General features: G+C 58.2%; 2 protein-coding genes across 12 annotated transcripts in view; one reads left to right on the plus strand and one right to left on the minus strand.

The window, feature by feature from the left end:
• DNAH17 (dynein axonemal heavy chain 17) overlaps nucleotides 1-16,247 on the plus strand; it is a 110,983-nt gene extending 94,736 nt beyond the window's left edge. Inside the window, exons 71-80 of the mRNA XM_060134746.1 lie at nucleotides 891-1,039; nucleotides 1,817-1,944; nucleotides 3,773-4,000; nucleotides 7,010-7,201; nucleotides 10,883-11,062; nucleotides 11,426-11,611; nucleotides 12,712-12,894; nucleotides 13,288-13,431; nucleotides 13,940-14,165; nucleotides 15,238-16,247. Coding sequence (XP_059990729.1) covers nucleotides 891-1,039; nucleotides 1,817-1,944; nucleotides 3,773-4,000; nucleotides 7,010-7,201; nucleotides 10,883-11,062; nucleotides 11,426-11,611; nucleotides 12,712-12,894; nucleotides 13,288-13,431; nucleotides 13,940-14,165; nucleotides 15,238-15,485 — 1,864 coding nt within the window. The 3' untranslated portion in view covers nucleotides 15,486-16,247. The remainder of the gene's footprint in view (nucleotides 1-890; nucleotides 1,040-1,816; nucleotides 1,945-3,772; nucleotides 4,001-7,009; nucleotides 7,202-10,882; nucleotides 11,063-11,425; nucleotides 11,612-12,711; nucleotides 12,895-13,287; nucleotides 13,432-13,939; nucleotides 14,166-15,237) is intronic.
• The window catches only part of PGS1 (phosphatidylglycerophosphate synthase 1), a 108,488-nt gene that overhangs the window by 54,369 nt on the left and 33,175 nt on the right, over nucleotides 1-20,944 (minus strand). For 4 of the 11 annotated variants that reach the window (XR_009537627.1, XM_060134751.1, XM_060134747.1 and 1 more), the window contains 2 exons: nucleotides 20,059-20,187; nucleotides 9,159-9,786 (listed from right to left, as the gene is read on the minus strand). Coding sequence is in view for 6 of the 11 variants with exons in the window: in XM_060134751.1 (XP_059990734.1) it covers nucleotides 20,068-20,187 (120 nt within the window). In the remaining 5 variants the exon portion in view is untranslated. Of the gene's footprint in view, nucleotides 1-9,158; nucleotides 9,787-14,698; nucleotides 15,420-20,058; nucleotides 20,188-20,944 lie in introns of those variants that run through there. The other 7 variants (XR_009537629.1, XM_060134749.1, XM_060134752.1 and 4 more) reach the window with 3 other exon arrangements.

Genomic DNA, 20,944 nt, shown 5'->3' on the forward strand with positions numbered 1-20,944 from the left:
CCGCCCGCAGACTCCCCGTTGACTCAGAGGGACGCCTCTATGTGAACAGGTCCACCCACGGGGCTTCACGACGCTCAGAGCGCTCAGATCGCCGACTCCTCGGGAATAAGTGTGTTCTCTCCCGGGGAGACTGCCGTCGTCCTTCTTTCAAAGACCGCACTGGACATAAGTTTAGCTCCTGTGTTTCATTCAGATACAGTGAGCTCAGCCACCTGTGGTCAAGGGAGAGGGGCAGAGAGCTGAGATCCCAAGGTCACCCTAAGAGGGGCCTCGACTGACCCCAGCCTTATCAGGGTCAAGATAGAGTTTGGGGCTTGGAACAGAGGGGTGCTTATGTAAAGAGACGTTTGGGTTTTTTCTGTGACTTTCCTGATGATCCGTGTTTTGCGGTCCATGGAGCTCACCAAAGCAACTCTAATGCACGCGTCCTTCCTCCTCAGAGCCCCCGTCGGGGGAGATTCTCAGGACGCAGAGGCCGATCTAGGTTCTGTTCCGTGTTGCTGCTGCCCTGGTCTGGAGAGCAGATAGGAAGTGTGGGGGGGAAACAGAAAGCCACTAGAAACTGATCCCTTCCTTGGGAGCGCTGAGGTGTGGTCACCTGGAACACTTGCGGCCCGGGTTCCCTCCCGGCTGACCTTGCACGCCTTTGAAAGTGGGGGTGGCATCAGCTGGCTGAGAGCCTCTCACCTGTCTGTGCCCAGGAGGACGGGCGCAAAGGGTGCCCAGCGCGAACACCGCCAAATACCGCGCACGCTCCCCTCCACACCCCCCCTGCCTGCAGGAGGGCCCTGTAGAGACCGACTCTCCAGCTAGAGGCCCTTCTCTGCCTGAGAAAGTCCCCCAGAAAAGCGGTCCCTCACCTCGGGTCTGACCAGGCGTGTCCCCCTCAGGAACTTTGTGGAGGAGAAGATGGGCAGCAAGTTCACAGAGGGCCGGAGCGTTGAGTTCTCCAAGTCCTACAAGGAGAGCAGCCCCTCAAGCCCGATCTTCTTCATCCTCTCCCCGGGCGCTGACCCCCTGAAGGACGTGGAGGCCCTGGGTAAGTGCGGCCGGGTCTGGGGAGAAGCGCATCCAAACCACAGTGAGACGGCCCTTCACACCCACTAGCAGGGCAGGTATCAGACACACGGAGGTACAGGTGTCGGGAGGGGACGAGAGACGGGGCCCTTTGCATTGCTGGTGGCAGTGTGAGCAGGTGGTCCCTCCCTAGGTCACACATCGAGTCACCACATGTCCCGGCAATTCCACTCCTGGGGACGTTCCCAACGGAGCCGGGAACAGGTGTCCAAACAAACAGGTCCCCTCACGACGGCCAAAAGGTAGATCCAACCCACACGTCCATCAGCTGATGAACGGCTGATGGCAAAGTGGTAAATCATAAAAGGGAACGAAGCACTGACACAGGCTACGCCGTAGACGGAACGAGAAAACACTGTGCCGAAGGCTCCACGGTATACGATTCCTTGTATCTGAAACGTCCAGAACTGGGGAATCCGTAGAGGCAGAAGGCAGATTAGTGGTTGCCAGGGGCTGGGGCGGGAACAGGATGCAGAATGACTGTTTAATGGGTACAGGGTTTCCTTCTGGGGCGATAAAAATGTCCTGGAACCAGATAAACAGTCGCACGACACTGAATTATTAAATGTCCCTGAATCGTACGCTTTAAGATGGCTTTTAAAGGGGTACATTTGATGTTATGTGTATTTTACCACAATTTTAAAAGGGGTAGGGTGTGGAATTCCCAGCTGTGGATCACAGAAGCTCCATTTCTGTCATTCAGCCATCCCCATGCTTTTCCTGTTTTCCTTTCCTTTAGGGAAAAAATTGGGATTTACCATAGACAACGGGAAACTCCATAACGTGTCCCTGGGGCAGGGACAAGAGGTGGTGGCGGAGAATGCCCTGGACGTGGCTGTGGAGAAGGGACACTGGGTCATTCTGCAGGTATGGGGGTGGGCGGCACCTGTGCCTCTTGGGTGAGGGATCCCAGCCTCAGCGCCCGTGGGGCTTGGCCTGAAGGCCTGAAAGAAAGCAGGTTATGGGATTCACATGCACAAGCGTGGCTGGGGATCCTACAGCCCCACAGGAGGCGCCCACACCAAGCACAGCTCTGCCTGGGTTGGCAGGTGGTGTGAGGCATCACCACTGAAAGTGTGGATTCTTCAGCAGTGAGAAAGACATACCCTCCTCCCCGCCTCCCCCTCGTTGGCTCGACTGCCCCTCCTCGGTCCAGCAGCCCCTCCAAGCACCCCGCCCCCCGACCACCGCCAGGCCCCGGCTGGTCCCACTGCAGGCCCGCCTCAGCTTCCGGCGTGGCTGACCTCAGTCCACAGGGCCTAGCCTGGTCCCATGCGGGGACCTCAGGTTCGAGTCATTTCTTTCTGTTCATTTTCTTTTACAAAATGATCGCCATGACGAGTCCAGTTACCATCTGTCACCTGTCACCTCATGTTCCCCACACTGTGCATTTCATACCTGTGACTCTCCTACTTTGTACCTGGGAGTTTGTACCTCTTCATTGCCCTCACCTATTTCTCTCCTCCCCCCACCCCTCTGGCAACCACCTGTTTGTGCTCTGTATCTGTGACTCTCTTTCTGTTTTGCTGTGTTTGTTCATGTGGTTTGCTTTTTAGATTCCACGTATAAGTGAAATCATACAGTATTTGTCTTTCTCTGTCTGACTTATTTCACTCAGCATCATATTCTCTAGGTCGGGCCATGTTGCCGCAGGTGGCAAAATTTCATTCTTTTTTATGGCTAGTATTCCATCGTGTATATACACCGCATCTTCTTTACCCACTCACCTGTTGATGGGCACTTAAGTTGCTTCCACATGTTGGCAATTGTGAATAATGCTGCTGTGAACATAGGGGTGCACGTATCTTTTGGAATCAGTGTTTTCATTTTCTTTGGATAAATACCCAGGATTGGAATTACTGGATGACAGGGTAGTTCTATTTTTCATTTCGTGAGGAGCCTCCAAACTGTTTTCCGTAGTGGCTGTGCCACCAACAGTGCATGAGGGTTCTCTTTTCTCCAAGTCATTTCTTTTTTTTTTCTTTATAAATGTATTATTTTTGGCTGCATTGGGTCTTCATTGCTGCGTGCAGGCTTTCTCTAGTTGTGGCGAGCGGGGGCTACTCTTCGTTGTGGTGTGCGGGCTTCTCATTGCAGTGGCTTCTCTTGTTGTGGAGCAGGGGCTCTAGGGTGCGCGGGCTTCAGCAGTTGTGGCACGCGGGCTCTAGAGCGCAGGCTCAGTAGTTGTGGCTCGCGGGCTCTAGAGCACAGGCTCGGTAGTGTGGCTTGCGGGCTCAGTAGTTGTGGCTCACGGGCTCTAGAGTGCAGGCTCAGTAGTTGAGGCGCACGGGCTTAGTTGCTCCACAGCATGTGGGATCTTCCCGGACCAGGGCTTGAACCCGTGTCCCCTGCATTGGCAGGCGGATTCTTAACCACTGCGCCACCAGGGAAGTCCCTCCAAGTCATTTCTTTTTACTCAAGCCTCTCAGAGGAGGGGTGGGGACCATATAATTCTCAGCCCTTATGCTGGTGGAGGGCAGGAAGGACTCGCCGCAAGGCTGGAGGTCCTGAACGAACTGAGAACAAGCTTCAACTCTGGGGACTCAGTTGCTCAGTGAAATTATCAAGCGTGGCCAGCGCCCCGGGAAGGGCGGACAGCGGGGTGGGGAGTGCGGGTGCCGTTGGGGAGGGGCCTGCCCTATGGGCCCGGGGTGGAGAGGAGTGTGCGGGCACTAAGCCCTGGTCTTGGCTGCAGAACATCCACCTGGTGGCCCAGTGGCTGAGCACCCTGGACAAGAAGCTGGAGCGGTACAGCGTCGGCAGCCACGATGACTACCGCGTGTTCATCAGCGCCGAGCCGGCCCCCAGCCCCGAGTCCCACATCATCCCCCAGGGCATCCTGGAGAACGCCATCAAAATCACCAACGAGCCGCCCACGGGCATGTACGCCAACCTGCACAAGGCCCTGGACCTCTTCACCCAGGTAGCGTGGCCTCCCCCCGTGTCCCGTGCCTGGCTCAGCGTCAGCGCCTGCCGGTTCTCTCCCACCCACACCATCCCCAACGCGCACACACTCCTTGAGCCACAAAATGAACAGATCCCCGAAGGACTGTGCAAAATGCAAATGATCTAAAGTGCCTGGCGCACAGCTTCAAAGAGCAGAAATGCGTATCATCCATGAGTTTCATGACCTGCACGTCAGGCCCGGTAAGTGTGGGCCGGGTTCTCTGCTTGTCCGAGCACCTTAGGAAGGGGCCAGGCTCCCGAGGTGGTTCCCTGAGGGTCATTCAGCCTTGCTGGGGCCACAGTGCTGCCCAGACCCCTGCTCTCACTCCCCGTGAGACGCGATGCTGTGGGAAGGCCGGGTGCGAAGGGGACGGGGCCGCAGCGCCCGGCTGGAGGGCGGTGGTGACAGACGGGAGGGCGGTAGTGCCCGCCGCACAGGTCTCCGTGCTCTGGTCCCGGGCCCAGTCTTCCTCCCTCGACAAGCAGGCCCCACTGCCTTGTGGAGGGACGCCGGGTGCCCTGGCCCTGCAGGGTGGGTAGGGGGGCCTCGGCTTGCCTGTCCACGCTGTGTCCGCCTGGACCTTTGTTCACGTGACTCCTCCCCCATCCAAACCTCCCAGTCCCCAACCTGCCAAGTGTGTAGCCTTCCCTGGCACCCCTGCTCCCCTCCGCAAATCCCCAGCATCTACGTCCATTCTTTTGGTACCTGATCTTCACCTGTTCTATACTAGAACTTTCTGGGTGCACGCATTTGGTCTCCCAAGTGAGTCTAAAACCGTTTTGAAGAAGAGAGCCGATATTCTCTGATAATACCCAACAAAGATTATGTATGGAGCACATTGTGCCGATGTTGCGTAACGTCTGTATCTGATTTCTTTAATTTATGTGACAATATCTGAGTCATCCACTAACCTCTCCCTATGGGCTTAAAGGACCCACCAAGGTCAGAGTGTAAAGTCACAGAGAATGGAAAGCATGAAAACAGATGTGCAGACCGGGTCCTTCCTCCAAACAGTACGTCCGTGTGCCCAGGACGTGGTAGGCTCAGGGAACAGTGAACAAGACCCGTTACGCGGGTGACTGGCCTAGTCTGGTGAGGGGCGTGGACGCGTTCACAGGAGTGAGAACAGGGTGTGATGAACATGTGGGGACATGCACGGAAACCCCAGGGCGATGCAGCTCACACTGGGGGCTGCGGGCCAGTGCGGGGTCCCAGAGCTGTTTGCTTCTGTCTGTGCTGAGTCAGTACGGAGGTGGAGAGGAGGCATGCGGTGAATTCTGTAGCATTTCAACATCACCGTCAATCCGAGCACGTGATCCGTTTTTCATTTCTATCATATTTTGCTAGAATATCAGTCAGTGATGGAGTGGCGGAGGGTGGCGAGGTCGGCAGGAAGCTGGTCCCCCACTTGCAGGAGTCTGGGGCCTGCTCCAGGCCGCAGAGTGGCTCCCGAGCCAGGCTTGGCCGGGGGGTGGGTGTCGAGGTAGAGACAGCTGACGCCCGAGGGGCAAGCAACAGAAAATGCAAGAGCCTCTGAGCCCCGGGAGCAGCTCCCCACGGCGCATGGAGCCCGCTGGGGCCTCTGGCGGGGGACATGGGGGCCGGGAGGACGTGGACGGGCTGCTGGGCTTTGGGGAGATGCTCTGGCTGCTTGGAGTCAGCAGGAAGCGCGGTCGCGGTCGGGCAGAAGCGAGGTGGGGCTGCCCGGCTGAGGACAGGCGATCGGGCACGTGGCCGGGGCTTGCTGAGGTGCTCGAGGGCTCCCTAACTTTGTGCATCACCTAAGGCATCTGCAAAGATCGGAAGGGAAGCCATGCGGAAAGCTGTTGCTTCCTGAGGGGACCATCCCAAGTTCGGGGGCCCACTGCCTTCACAGAGTTTCACAGGAAGAGGCAGTAGTGGCTGGGATGCGCCCAGACCATCCCCGGGCACATCACAGAGCCCAGAGGCCCGGGAGGCCAGTGATGAGCGGTCCAACCAGAGGGAAGTCTCCGGAGGCAGACGGAACCCGCCAGGCCTTCCCTCATCCTCGGGCCTGGCGGGTTCCTCCCTCTGGTTGGCGGTCTCAGTCTGCACCCTTTCACGGCCGATGTCTGGAAGGGTCCAGCCAGGCCTGTCTCCTGGGCCCACAGCTGACAGGTGATGGCGCCGTCTCTAGGACAGGCATTGAGGAAGGATCTGGGGGGAATGTTGGGGTGATGGAGCCCCCATCTGTGCCCCTCCCTTTCCACGTTTGCTGGAGGGGACCCCAGCCGGGCATCTGTGTCAGGGCTTCCATGGAATCAGCACAGGGCCCCTCCCTTGTTACACCTTGTGTATCTTTCCCTGGCACTTTTCCCGACGATGACCATTTGATAGGCGTCTGTCCCCTGGTCCAGCTTTCTGGCTGCTGTGCCTGTGGCCCCCGGCCACTGGGAGGCACTCATAGGGCTGAGCGGGTGAAGAGGAGCCCAGCTTAACTTCCAGAAGCCTCTGTGTTCAGAGGCACCCACTTAGCAAAGACTAATCCGTTAGAGTCGCACAAACCCAGAGAGAACTGGGCTTCAGAATTTGGGCTGGGTTGGCCTTTCCCTGGGGCCACCTGCTTTCAGAAAGGCTTTCCTCAGCATCCCCTCCTCCTTTACAGATCGTTTTTGGCGAGTTTGGGGTACTGCTTGCGTGTAGATGATGAGGAACGTTGATAACTGCGGGGGAATTATATTGGGGAATATTTTATTAGGAAGATGTATCAATAATTTGACTTGTAACCAATACTTAGAGTGATACAGCTGCATTTCTGGAGGAAGCAAGGACAAGAAAGCGTCCTCTACCCGACCCTACAGGTCGGGAGAGACTTGGGAAACCGGCTCAGAGCAGTCGATGGCCTTAGGCCCCACCCCTCATCCCCACCTGCACCCCTAGCGAAGCAGCTGGCAAAGACGGCCCTGGTCCTGCCCCGGCCGTCTGTGCGGACCCTGCCTGACCCGCGTGCCTGCCCTCCCGCAGGACACACTGGAGATGTGCACCAAGGAGATGGAGTTCAAGTGCATCCTCTTCGCCCTGTGCTACTTCCACGCCGTGGTGGCCGAGAGGCGCAAGTTTGGGGCCCAGGGCTGGAACAGGTCGTACCCCTTCAACAACGGGGACCTCACCATCTCCATCAACGTGCTCTACAACTACCTGGAGGCCAACCCCAAGGTAAGGGCCCACCTGGAGCCCAGCTGGGTGGTCCTCCCGCCCTGCCTTCCTTTCAATTATTCTGTCTCACGTTTAAGAGACACTGAATAGGTTTCATAGGCCTATGAAACCTAGAAAATCTGAAAACGTGCCACTCCTCTGTGACCCCAGCCATCTGATATAATGGTTACCACCCAGGCCCTGGCCACCACCTCCAGCAGTTCTCAGCCGTCTGGCAATTTTTCTAACTCCACGGGAGTCAATATCTTTGGGGACCTGCCAGTCCTGCACCCGAACAGCGACTCCCCAAGAAAGGCCAGCCCCCCAGACAGCGTGAGCCGAGAGAAGATACCAAAGGGCTGCCTGGGCTGCAGGCCTTGCCGACAGAACGCAGGTTCGGAGGGAAGGCCAAAAAAAAATCTCCCTGGAGACACGGAACGCTCCCTTTCATTTGTGTTGAAAATTAAAACCAGTGTGTCCGGTGCCGTGCAGGCTGTTGCGAGGGCTGCTGCGAGGCGGCCCCGTGGCCGGGAGGGCCTGTCTGCGGGCCCAGAGGGGAGACTCGCGCCCCAGGTGGGGTGAAGCCCGCTGCAAGCCCCCCTCCAGATGTGGCCACCCCCTCGGGAACTTAGAGCCGGCCGTTCTCCCCACCTGGCATGGCTCCTCTTGGGATCCTACGCGGAGCGTGGCGCTGGCGCAGGACCCATCTCCGTGACCCCCGGGGGAGGCAGAAGGGAACCCCATAAGCCCAGGGCTCCTCCGTGCTCCTGCGGCCGGCACCTTCCTACACTGACAGAGCGCGACGTTCCGCTTACCCAGGAGGCTCCCGAGAACCTGCCCAGGGTGACCGGACACACCCCTGTGTCACCCGCTCCCTGTCCCAGCGCCCCAGGGCCAAGGCACTCGCCGCTTTGGGGCTCGGTGGGCGCCCCAGGGGCCTGGCTAGAGGCCTGAGGCTCACACACCCCCTCCAAGCTTTGGGGACTGAGCGACCAGGGGCGGAGGGTGTCCCACCCATCGTAACAGAGCTCAGATGCACTGGGTGGAGAGACCTGGGCCAGCTGCCCCCAGACCCCAGAGGAAGACGACCCCCCAGGACGGCCACCACCCCAGCCTGAGCCTGGAATGTTGTTGGCTTAGTTCCTGGCCAAACACAGGAAGTCGGTCCTCCTCAGGGGAGGGGGACAGTGGTCTCCGTGGGCAGGTGCCGGGGGTCACTTCGCCTATGACAGGGTCTGAGCTGAATGCCAGTGGCACATCTTACAACACGCGCACAAGTAAATAAACGCAAGAAGATGTGAAGAAAGATTTTCCTCATCACAGCAGCTTCGTCAGAGCAGTTCTCTCCGGGGAGATTCCAGTGGGAGGAGCAGTCTTGCTAGAAGTTTCTAACGACATTTACGCAGACGCTTCCCTCGTTACACACCCACAGAACCCTAGCTGGGTAAGAAACTGCTCGAGAACGCACACCGTGTGCTCCAGTGACCAGCGGGCTGAGGTGTGAGTGACACCCCGTGTCCCGCTCAGCAGTGTGTGATCAGGCCGGGGCCCCAGGCCTCCACAGCCTGACCTTCCCTTTGTCCCAGCTCGCGGCGGGGAGGCAACGTCGAATAACCTCCTGTGAGGATGTCGCCCTCGGCCCGCAATGAGCCAGTCCATCCTCCCAACTCTGAGGAAGTCGACTCAGACTCTGAGGGCGAGGCCTGGCAACGTGTCTCTGACAAGCGCTCTGGGAACTCCATCCAGCAAGTGTGGGCACACAGACGGCACCCACCCCCCAGGGGTTAGTCCCACTGGCCCGCATCCCAGGAGGCAGGTCATGGGGCCGGAGAGGCAAACTGGGGTGTACCCAGCCCTACTTTGCAGGAGAAACAGAAGCTGTCCCCGAAGCAAATACGCAAAATGCAGAAAAGGCAGCTCGGCACATACCCAAGATAACTAAACAGAGAGAAAAAATGCAAGACACAAGATGACGATCGAGAGGATATTAATGGTTTGTTTTGTTTTGTTTTTTTATTTATTTATTATTTTTGGCCGCGTTGTGTCTTCGTTGCTGCGCTCAGGCTTTCTCTAGATGCGGTGAGCGGGGACTACTCTTTGTTGCGGTGCACGGGCTTCTCATTGCAGTGGCTCCTCTTGTTGCAGAGCACAGGCTCTAGGCGTGCGGACTTCAGTAGTTGCAGCACGTGGGCTCAGTAGTTGTGGCTCGCGGGCTTAGCTGCTCCGCGGCATGTGGGATCTTCCCGGACCAGGGCTGGAAGCCGTGTCCCCTGCATTGGCAGGCGATTCTTAACCACTGCGCCCCCCTGGGAAGCCCCGATATTAATGTTTTAAGTCAAAGTTCATGAGAGCACATCGGACACTTGATAAATCAGCAAGTTCTTATCCAATTAACTTCAACTTGCCCACATTTGGTAAACAGCGGCCATCCAGGCAGGGCACTGTGGGAGTTACGTAAATGCCCACCTTGCCCTTAAACAGCCACAATCCTCGGAGAAACTGGTGTGTGTGCTATGCTGCCCAGCGCGTCAGCTGCCACCACACGTGACGTGCAGCAAGTCCCAGCGGAGGGGAACGAAAGACACTCTGGATTTCAGGAGCTTGGTCTAAAACAAAAAAAGAACGTAAAATACCTTATTCATAGTTTTTATGCTGAGTGCCTGCTGGAACAATCTTTCTACTTCAGTGGCTGCTGGCAAATCTGAAGTTAAGTGCGTGGCTGCCCCGTGCAGCTCCTGCTGCCGGACAGCGCCGTGCAGGAGGTGCAGCTACGTGCTGGGACCGGGGCGGGAGAATGGGTTCCTGGCTCTGTGGAGGGGCCGCACTCGAGCCGCTCTGGAGGAGGAGCACGGTCATGGCCATGTGGTGGCCAAAGGAGCGGCATCCTAGGCTGAGGGCACAGCGTGGAAGCAGAGGCAGAACAGAGAGCAGTGCGAGTGGCCAAGGGTGGGATGCACGGAGAGACCCGGCCGCCAGGGGGCGCACTTGTGTGCACTGCCCGGTTTGGTCCAGTTCCCTCGGGCCGTGAGCCAAGGTTCTGGCGGGGAGGCTACTTGCTGGAGCTGGCTGTGCCACCGAGACCTCAGGGGCACGCGTGGGCAAGGCTACTGGAGTATAATCGGAACCAGGGCCCTTTGGGGGATCAGAAAGTAGACCCACTCGATAGATCCTGAAGGCACAACGAACTGGACGTGACTCATGGCCAGAAAGATCTACGGTGCCCAAGAGCCCATCCACAAAGAGTTACCGCTCTTGCTGGAGACGGCGGTGAAGGGAAAGGTCACAGGTGGCTCCACACTTCCATTTCCAAGCGTGGGGAACAAAGGGGGCACGGGCAGAGGGAGCGTGTGGGAGCTGGGGGGAGGGCCTGCGGGGTGGGCAGTGCCGGTGCTGGGGTCGGCGAGGTCACGTCAAGGGAGAGCGCAGAGAAGAGGGGCGGGCACAGGGCCGGGCCGTCCTGGCTGGGGGTGGGGTGGAGGCAGGGGAAGCCGGCAGGCCCCTCGCGCGAGGAGCCCGGCAGGAAGAGGGTCAAGGAGGAGCTGGTGGCCGAGTCAGGGGGCAGGAAGGGCCAGGCTTGGGCCTGGTGACCCAGGGTAGCAGGTGACCCTGCAGACCTGGTGGAGGCAGGGGTGACAGGAGGGGCTGGCAGACCCAGGAAGGGGTGGGGCACAGGGTCCCCTGACGGCTGCCGCCCTTCCGAAGGTGCCCTGGGACGATCTCCGCTACCTCTTTGGGGAAATCATGTACGGCGGCCACATCACCGACGACTGGGACCGCCGGCTCTGCAGGACGTACCTGGAGGAGTACATCCAGGCGGAGATGCTGGAGGGAGAGATCCTGCTGGCCCCGGGCTTTCAGATCCCCCCGAACCTGGACTACAAGGTGAGGGCTCCTTCCAGGGACGGGTAATACATTAAACATGAGCTCCCTCTGTGACGCAAAGCAACAGAGGTCAGTGCCGTCCCGCAGCCTCCCTGGCGAGAGCCTCTGTCGCAGATGGACCACCAATGAGCAAGCGGACAGGCAACCCAAGCAAGAGGGCCTGAAAGGCAGCCTCCATGGAGGAGAGTGGAAACTTCCTCTGTGTGCCTGGGGAGCAGCCCCAAAAGGGGGTCAGGGAAATGAGGTTTGGTACAGAGGGCAAGACGTGGACAGAACGTTCTGGGAAGCGATGCTTAATAAACGGAGGACACGGGTTCCAGCTCACACAGCTCTCCCTGCTTACCCGCCCCCCGCCTTTTGCAGGGTTACCACGAATACATCGACAAGAACCTGCCCCCCGAAAGCCCCTGCCTGTATGGCCTGCACCCCAATGCAGAGACTGGCTTCCTGACGGCCACCTCGGAGATGCTGTTCCGCACTGTCCTGGAAATGCAGCCCAAAGAAACCGGGTCGGGAGCCGGTGGCGCCGGGGTATCTCGCGAGGAGAAGGTAGGAGCCTGACTACCCATCCAGCAACAGAGGACGGGCAGGGCCTGGGACATGGGGGCACAACGACCGGCAGCAGCCCCTGGGAACTTGTTAGCAACTTCATCGGACCCCACTCCAGACCCCGGGATCAGGAACTCAGGGGTAGGGGAGCCTGCAAGCGGGCTGCTGCAGCCCAGACGGAGCACCAAGTGCTGAGGTAGAGAGAGGCGGGGCGTCTCCGCGTACTCGCCCGAGCAGCCTCCCTCCCTGCGGCTCCTCACTTCCCTGGCTGGGCTCCCGAGAGGGCCTGCCCTTCAACCGTGCCCCGCGAACACAAGGGCAGCAGCTGAAGTCCTGGGAGGGCAGTGCACGTGGCTCAGGCAGGGCAGTCTAGACGCTTAAACCAGTCCCTCCAGATGTGCTTAGGTGAGCACGGGGGACAGATCCTATGAACACTCACCGCAACAGCACGGCGCAGACAACGTAAGAGCATGTAATAAACCCCCAGCTGCCAGGGTTACCTCTGCGTCTAAGAGGCGTCGGCACCTTGGCACTTCTTAAAATATTCCCGACAAGCTCTGCTAAAAATTAGCTAAGTACTGGGCTTCCCAGGTAAGTAGACCAGATTCTTGATTGGAAGACTCTCAGTGCTCTGAGGCCCCTTGACATTTTCTTTGTGTAATGACTGAAACCAGAGATCAGTAGATGCTCTGGTGGCCGTGGTGCTCGTGACCACCATGTGGGCCACCCCTTGAGAGGGTGTGCCCCGCACGGTCCCTGCAGACAGACAGCCCACACCAAGGGCAAGGTGATCTGATGGGGGAGGGAAGCAGTGCATCCAGGGATGTCTGAAGGCACCAGGCTAGGGCAGCCTAATGCTCCCGTGGCCAGAGCCATACGGCCGTGACAACGAAGCCAGAACACTAAAGCCGGATGGCCAAGATTACCTTCCCCTGATCAGACGCGGGGCTGCACCTCCGTGATCCCGTTTTTCTGGCAACTCCACCTGCCTTGCTCCTGGGCTCGGAGTTGAACGTCGGGGCAGCACCCGGGCCCTGGCGCTGGGGGAGGGCTGGGGGTGCAGGCGCAGTGACACGGGCTGGCTGGGGGCTGGCTTCCAGGTGAAGGCCGTGCTGGATGAGATCCTGGAGAAGATCCCGGAGACCTTCAACATGGCCGAGATCATGGCCAAGGCCGCCGAGAAGACCCCCTACGTGGTTGTCGCCTTCCAAGAATGTGAGAGAATGAACATCCTGACCAACGAAATGCGCCGCTCGCTGAAGGAGCTGAACCTGGGGCTGAAGGTAAAAACGTGGGTGGCAGGACCTGGGGTGTGACTTGGGATGCGGGCTGGCCACCGCAGGCTGACTTCCCTTGGCCACAAGACCAACAAGCCCCAGGCCACTGGGCCTCGGCACCTCGAGTTCCCCGGTCTGGAGGAGTGGGCACCTCAGGGCATCTGCAGATGCATCCAGGTGGCCATGGACGCCATCTGGACTGTTCCCTGGCAGGAAACCCTGGTGTGGCCACCACAGGGCATCTGCAGGGGCACTGCACAGACCCACGTCAACTCACGACACAGGGTGGGGGCGGGGGGGGGGGCTCGCCCACCTGAGAGCAGGTGAAACAAGGCATAGGACTGACCGGGTCTGCATCTGTGCCGAGCGCCCCAGCACCCCTGTCTGCGTGTCCCTCAGGGAGAACTGACCATCACGACTGACATGGAAGACCTGTCCACGGCTCTGTTCTATGACACTGTGCCCGACACGTGGGTGGCCCGGGCCTACCCCTCGAGGTTGGGCCTGGCGGCCTGGTACGCCGACCTGCTGCTCCGCATCAGGGTAAGGACAGGCTTCTGGGGAGCCGCTGGCCTGACTCTCAGCAAACCTGCCCCCAGGGCCTGAGGAGTGAGGCGGGGGGGGGGGGGGGGGGGGGGCGGGGGACATGCATCCCCGTCAGAGGCCTGGAGGCCCCTGCTGGCCTGGCCTTGGTCAGAGCACAGCCGGAAGGGCCTGGGCCACACCACGAGCACGCAGGCCCGACAACGCAGGAACTTCCTCCCCGAAGGAAGCAAAGGGCCAGCGCGAAGCAAGAGCAGCTTCTGCGGCCACAGATGCAGAGGGCCTCCCAGCAGAGCCCAGAGGCTCCAGGGACACCCGTCACGGGAGCCACCTCCTGGGGGAGAAAGAGAGCAGCAGCCTCTTTCAGACCCAAAGCCTCTCAATCGTGAGCCCCCCTCCTGGACCCTGCTCTCCCCGTCCAGACCATGAACGGGCGTCTCGGGCAGGCGGCCGTCCTCTGCGCAGAGGCGGGGAGGCTCTAGCACGGCCCCACGCCCATCTCCTCCAGGAGCTCGAGGCCTGGACGATGGACTTCACGCTGCCTACCACCGTGTGGCTGGCCGGCTTCTTCAACCCGCAGTCCTTCCTCACGGCCATCATGCAGTCCATGGCCAGGAAGAACGAGTGGCCACTGGACAAGATGTGTCTGTCTGTGGAGGTGACCAAGAAGAACCGGGAGGACATGACCGCGCCCCCCCGGGAGGGCTCCTACGTGTACGGGCTCTTCATGGAAGGTAACAGGCACTGGCAGGGGAAGCACCAGGGGCACGTGGGCTCACAGTGGCCTGAGGAGCCCAACCACACACCGGCATCCGCTTGGCTCTGCTGCGGTGCAGGCTCGTCCGCAGACCTGAGCCCCCATTTTGAGGCCATGAGGAGCTCAGCCCTGGAGCCCAGGACAGGCATACGTTCTGGGGGTGAGGGTCCAGGAGCCCACCTCTGTCAGGGCTACTGTCCAACCACCGCACCCCCACAAGGCACAGGTTCAAGGGCAGGGAGGCCCGGCCGGCCCCCTCCCCTGAGCCGAGCCCAGTGCGAGGCCATCACATGGCCAGGTCCCAGCAGTGGCGGGGGGGGGGGGGGGAGGCAAGGCTGGCACTCATTCAGTTCCGCCCACGTCACCCCTGTCCCGCACCAGGCAAGGTCAGACAGGACCAGCCGGCAGACCCACTCTGAGTTGAGTGCCAGCGACTCCCCCACCCTCCTTAGCGACTGATGTCACCCCTTTACCCCCCGTGCCCACATCACCAAAGACAAGCAGAGCAGCAACCATTCTCCGTGTTTATTTTGGAATTACAGACAGGAAATCTAAGCATCGTTAAATAGGGTGAGTAGAAATAAGTCTGGTTCAAGGCAGGACAGTTGTATGTGCATATACATATTTGTACTGTGCAGGTGCACATAGGACAGTCGCTACAGAGGGAGGGAAGCAGGGAGTTTAGTCTGTCATTTTCAGCTGGAGTTATGATTTCCTGCCATTGAAACGAAGAAGGCTGACACATGAGGCTCTGAAACCACCGCACGTAGACAATGGAGCCCAGCGCTTTAGGGCCGATCTGTCCCTCAGAGGTGCACAGCGAGACACACAGGCAGTCACGCCGTGCACACGACCCCCACCCCGTCCTCTGCCTACAGCCCCCCCTGCAGCAATTCCTGTGCAGTCCAGGCCCTGGCACCTGGCCTATCTCTACAGATAGGTGCAAGCCAGGCCCCTCCCCTCCCCCACTGCCAGCACGACAGACGGGAACCGGGAACCAGCCACCTCACCCGGGGCCACCCTGACCCTTGGCTGTGCTGTCCCTGCAGGAGCTCGCTGGGACACCCAGCTGGGAGTCATCGCCGACGCGCGGCTGAAAGAGCTGACGCCGGCCATGCCCGTCATCTTCATCAAGGCCATCCCTGTGGACCGCATGGAGACCAAGAACATCTATGAGTGTCCCGTGTACAAAACACGCATCCGCGGCCCCACCTACGTCTGGACCTTTAACCTGAAGACCAAAGAGAAGGCAGCAAAGTGGATCCTGGCAGCCGTGGCGCTGCTCCTACAGGCCTAGCAGGAGCCCCGGGTCCCGCCGTGAGGCCCATGCTGCCCGGCGCCAGGTCCTGACCGCAACTGCAAATTTACAGTTAGGAACTCAGCCTTGCAACTATCACTTACTTTCACAGGAACTGATGATTGCTTTTTTGTTCTCCTAAATAATCGAGGCACTTTATAACCATGCACATCGAGACTAGCCAGAGGGTGGAGGGCAGCCTGGGAGAGGGGGTGTGGATGGGATTAAAACAATGAAACCACTTAGCCAGGTTTGTCTGATTGATTCACTTGAGCCAGCCTTCAGCCTGATGGCCACCAGGGGCCTGGCACAGGCTTAGGGGTGAGGCCCCAATTCCCGGCAGCCAGGGGAGCATCCCAGGAACCAAACCCCCAAATCCTGACTTCCCACAGGGTCAGCTGGGTTTATCTTTTCCCACCGGTGGCATGTAGGGTTAGAGCTGGAGGCAGCCACACCCTTGCCTGATGCTACCTGCAAACACCCACCACTAAGGGCCAGGGTGTTCCATTCCCGTACAGACAGGAGCGGCCACTGCCACAGGCACTGTCCCCTAAAGCACTATTCCTTCTCTCAAGCAAGAAAACCTCCCTCGATTATGGGTAATGCCGCCTCCCTGCCCCAGAATTCCGAAAAGCAAACTATTCCACGGAGGGGCCATTTCCATACAGCTCAAGTGCTTCCCTGTCAACTTCCCACTTTCTGAAATTGCTGGGAACGGGAGGGACCACTTTAAACACATGTCTGTGTCCTGGGAGGTCACAATAAATGGTCGTCCCCTCTTAGTTCTGGGCAGCATCTTCGTTGTCTTTTGTCTCCCTCCCCTCTCCCCACCGTCAGTTCTCACTTCCTGCCACCAGACAAAGTAGACTTTAAAACAATGTCTACAATAGTAGACAAAGAAGGGCATTATATAATGATAAAGGGATCAATACAAGAAGACAGTATAACGCTCATTAAACGTATATGCACCTAATATAGAAGCACCTAAACGTATAAGGCAAATATTAACAGATGTAAAGGGAGAAACTGACAATAACACAACTAATGGCAGGGGACTTTAACACCCCTTTAGATCAATGGACAGATCATCCAGAAAATCAATGAGGAAACAGCAGTCTCAAGTGACACGTGAGGTCAGTTGGACTTAATAGATAACTAGAGCACATTCCATCCAAAAGCAGAAGAATACACATTCTTTTCAACGTTCAGGATGGATCATGTGCTAGGCCACAAAACAAGACTTGACAGATTTAAGAGTACAGAAATTATATCAAGCATTTTTCCCAACCACAACAGTATAAAACTAGAAAGCAATTCTAGGAAGAAAAATGGGAAAAATACAAACACACGGAGACTAAACAACATGCTACCAAAATCAGAAAATACTTCGAGACAAACAAAAATAAAAATACAACTTTCCAACATCTATGGGATGCAGCAAAACCAGTTCTAAGAGGGAAGTTCATAGCAATACAGGCCTACCTCAAAACAAGAAAAATCTCAAAACAACCTAACCCACCATCTAGGAATTAATTAGAATTAGAAAATGAAGAACAAACAAAGCCCAAGTCAGCAGAAGAGGGACAACTGCTCAGCAGCCAAGACACCCCGACTTCCAAAAAGGTGAGCGTGTCCGCAGGCACTGCGCCCCAGGGCCGCACGCTGCAGCACCGCAGCGGGCACAGGCGACAGGCGCGCGCGCGCACACACGCACGCGCGCGCGCCAGCAGGGAAGGGACCAGAGGTGGCCCGCCTCATCCGGCCTCATTCTGTGAGCTCCTGCTCCAAGGGGAGCAGGTGGCTACCGCGGTGCTGGTCTGGGCCAGGGCTGCCCTGGGCCAGGCCCCTGGGCCAGGCCCCCATCTGACGGACCCAGGTAATGGGTGCAGACAAAATGAGACGACGACGAACTGGGAAACCAGGGGTACAGGAAGGCAGCTAGCAGGGCCCACAGCCTCCAGCGGGGGCCCACAGGCTGGCACCTCGGTGTTTTCTAGCTTCAAAGCAGAGTAAAGCAAGCACCACGCCGCCGTCCCACGCACACACCTGGCCTCCTCCTAAGTTCAACTTGATGCTGAAGTAGTTCTGTGAAAACTTTTTTCCAAGTATTCACCCAATCCTTGGGTGAAGAAGAGGTCCCAGAAGCCCTAACTCCGAGGCCAATAATTTACAACAATCCTGGGGCCTGGTGGGGCTAAGAGGGAGAAGGAAAAATGCCCCTCAAATCCTCCCTCCCTGGGGCCTAGAGAATCCACCCCTTTGGAAGGCAGGAGTCCTGCCCCCAGAACCTGGCCACCGGGCAACCACCTCTGCCGGCCAGGAGGGGTCACTATAGCCCTTCGTGTCCAGGCTGGAGGGCCAGGAGAGCCACCACCCTGACTGGAGGACATAAAACTGCCAGTGGCCACCAGGCAACTCATTTTAATCCCTGGTAATAACCAAAAAATGGGGAGATTTTCCAGTTTTGCCTTTAGAGCCTGAAATAAAACATTTATTCCACACTCTACACATTGTGGGTAGATGACAAAATTTTCTTCGAACTTTGCGAGAGATGATTCACCTTGCTTGGAGTTGCAATCCAGCCTTGGGGAGACAGAGCCTGGGACAAAAGCTATGCTGCGTCTGAAGGTGCCGTGACGCCCGCAGCAGTCCTGGTGGGTGGAAGGGTAGGGGCCCTGGCTGGAGCGAGCGCCCGGGGGGGTGGGGTGGGGGGGCCGCCCAGGACCGTCCCAAAGGCAACCAGCAGAGACAAAGCGAGCAGCTCGCAAAGCGGGCAGCCACAGATTGCTCAAGCCCGGCAGTGGCACAATGCTCGCTCTGGCCCCACAGCATCTGCAGGAATGCAAACGCTGTTTACCGAAAGCCTCTCTCCAAACAGAAACCCAGCGCCCCGGAACAGGCACATTCTTTTGGCTTCCCTCCTCTCACTGTCCCACAGGACAATTTAATAACTGGTTTGGAGGCAAACAGTGTTAACTGATGTGCCACTGCCCCCAGGCAGCGTGGTGTGGCCACTGCTCCACCCAACTCCCCACCACAAAAGCCTGCAGATCTGCCCAGGCCCAGGGGAGGGGCTGACGAGGTGATCCCCGCACCGGCGCCCCACGCACACAGCAAGGTGGCGCGAGCTAGGCCAACCACGGCCTCCCAAGACCCACGGACGAACGCGACCATCGGAGCCGCCAGCCCTTTGGAGGGAGACACGTGAAGCTGCCTCCAGGGCAGGTGGGCAGGGATGGAATCCCGTCTGCTGCCCCCAGCCCCAAGGATGAGCTGCCATGCCCTGGGGCTGCGAGGCCTTCTCTCTGGGCAAGGTTCAAGCACCTGAAGGTCTGGGGACTGGGCAGGGAGGTTCTGAAATCTGCTCCTGGAGACACTGGGGGCGGCGCAGGAGCACACGGGTAGATATCAGAAGAAACACAGGTAAAAGAGTCAAAAGTGGCTGCTAGGGGGAAGGAAGGGCAGCTGCATCTTGTTGGCCTTTCGGTATTATTTTACTCTCTAAATTCGCATGTTATTTGAATGAAATTTAAAGTAATTCAAATGCTGAGAAAAAAATGAAACAAATAAAATTTTTTAAAGTGAGGCTGAAAAGAGAACCATGGTACCAGGCCGCAGGGGACGCGGGCCGCACACAGTGCCAACGCGGACGACGCTCGGCCGCTCAACCCTTCATCCTTGTCCTCCCGCCTCCTCTCTCCCTTCCCCACAGGCCAAAGGCCCAACCATTCCCATCCCCCCAAACCCCTAGCGTGGGCTGGACCAGCAAAGTCCGGCCCAGACCATCCCACCCAGGAGACTGATCCCATCTGGGGCCACACGGCGGGGAGGTCAGGGTCTAAAGGGATCTGAAACACACGGGGGACTCAGGAGAGACCCCACCTCCGACGGCAGCTGCACCCTGGCCGGCCTCCCGGCGTCCGAACAGCCAAGGGGCAGCTCAGGTGAGGCCTCGTCTCGTCCTCCCGTGGGACACGGCCAGAGGCCCGGCCGCCAGGGGAAGGCTCCTGGGCGGGCGGGGCACGTCCTGCTACCAGCTGCCACCACGGCAGCATCTCATCTCCGCAAGCGCACGTCACAGAAACGTCAGGGAGACGAGGCAGCAGCCCCGGGGCCTCTCATGCTGGCAGCTGCAGCGGCCCAGGGCAGCAAGCCAGGACGCTCCCGACCAAGAGCGCTGCCCCTCCGCTCCCACTGCCTTCGGAACGGCGTGCTCAGCGGTGAGGAGGGGGCGCAGAATCTACCTCTGTACCCGGTGGCCACCAGGCCCTCACCCCAGGGCCGCCTCCGGCCCCCGGGGAAGGGAGAGCATTGGTGGGCCCCACAATGCTGACCGCACCACAGCCCCAGGACGTGGCAGAAGGTAAGAGGGCTGCCTCACTTAGCACCAGGCTTCCAAAACCTCCACAACCACCCACGAGCCCAGACATACACCCCTGGACATGTAACCAAGAAAGGACGGAAGGGCCCTGGAGTCCCTGCGAGAAGCCCTGGGGACCCCCGCTGGGGGGAGCCCCCTGTCCCTCTAGTGACCCCCTGGGAAACCGCACTAGGCCGGCCCGGTAGTCAGTACCTGCTGTCCTCAGAAGAAGTTCTTAATCAGCGGAGTCACCATCTTCACCCACAGCTTCACCTGCCGGCTCGGCTGCTCAAAGGTGGCAGAGGACACCGCACCAGACCTCAGGTAGAGCTGCGCCTGCTCCTGGGGAAGAGGGGCGGACAGGGGTTGGGGTCAGCTCCAGCACCGGTGACGCGGCCCGCCGGCCCAGGGGCTCCGTGGGGGCCCCAGCGCAGGTCGCCCCGGTACACATTCCTTAGAAAAGCCAAGAGGCCAGTGTGCTTCAATTTTTAAGACCAAGCAAGACGTGTGTGGGACAGGCAATTTAGAGTTGAAGAAATACAGCTGGTGGAAAAAATATTTAAAAGTTCGCCCTCACTAAATGAGGTAGTGCCAATTAAAATAATGAGATTTTCTTTAAATGAGACACAGTTTTTTCTTCTCTCAAACTAGCAAAAAGTTGTTTTGCATCATCGCCCTCTGCTGACGAAGGCCGAGGGAACAGGCACTCCCGGACGCGCTGGTGGAATGAATGGAAAGGGGGCTCGGATCATCTGTCTGTAGAGCAATTTGGCAACAAGTACCAAAAGCCTTATAAAGCTCCACTTGCAAGAGTTTATCCCGAGAAAACAACTGTGCACTAAGATCCTTGTGTACTGATATTTATCACAGCAACATTTATGACAGAGAAAACCTGGAAACCCCCTAAATGTCCACCAACCAGCTAATTAAATATAATAAACCCATATGACAAATCAGCATTCACCATAAGATAATCATACTCTAGAAAAACATTTACTTAGCAATACGGGAATGTGCACAAATATATTAAGTGAAAGACACTGGACATGAGTTAACATACACAATATAATCCTACTTTCGTGAAGAAGAAAAAAACAAG

Source organism: Lagenorhynchus albirostris, chromosome 20, assembly GCF_949774975.1.
Source record: "Lagenorhynchus albirostris chromosome 20, mLagAlb1.1, whole genome shotgun sequence".
In the NCBI taxonomy this organism is placed as follows: Eukaryota; Metazoa; Chordata; class Mammalia; order Artiodactyla; family Delphinidae; genus Lagenorhynchus; species Lagenorhynchus albirostris.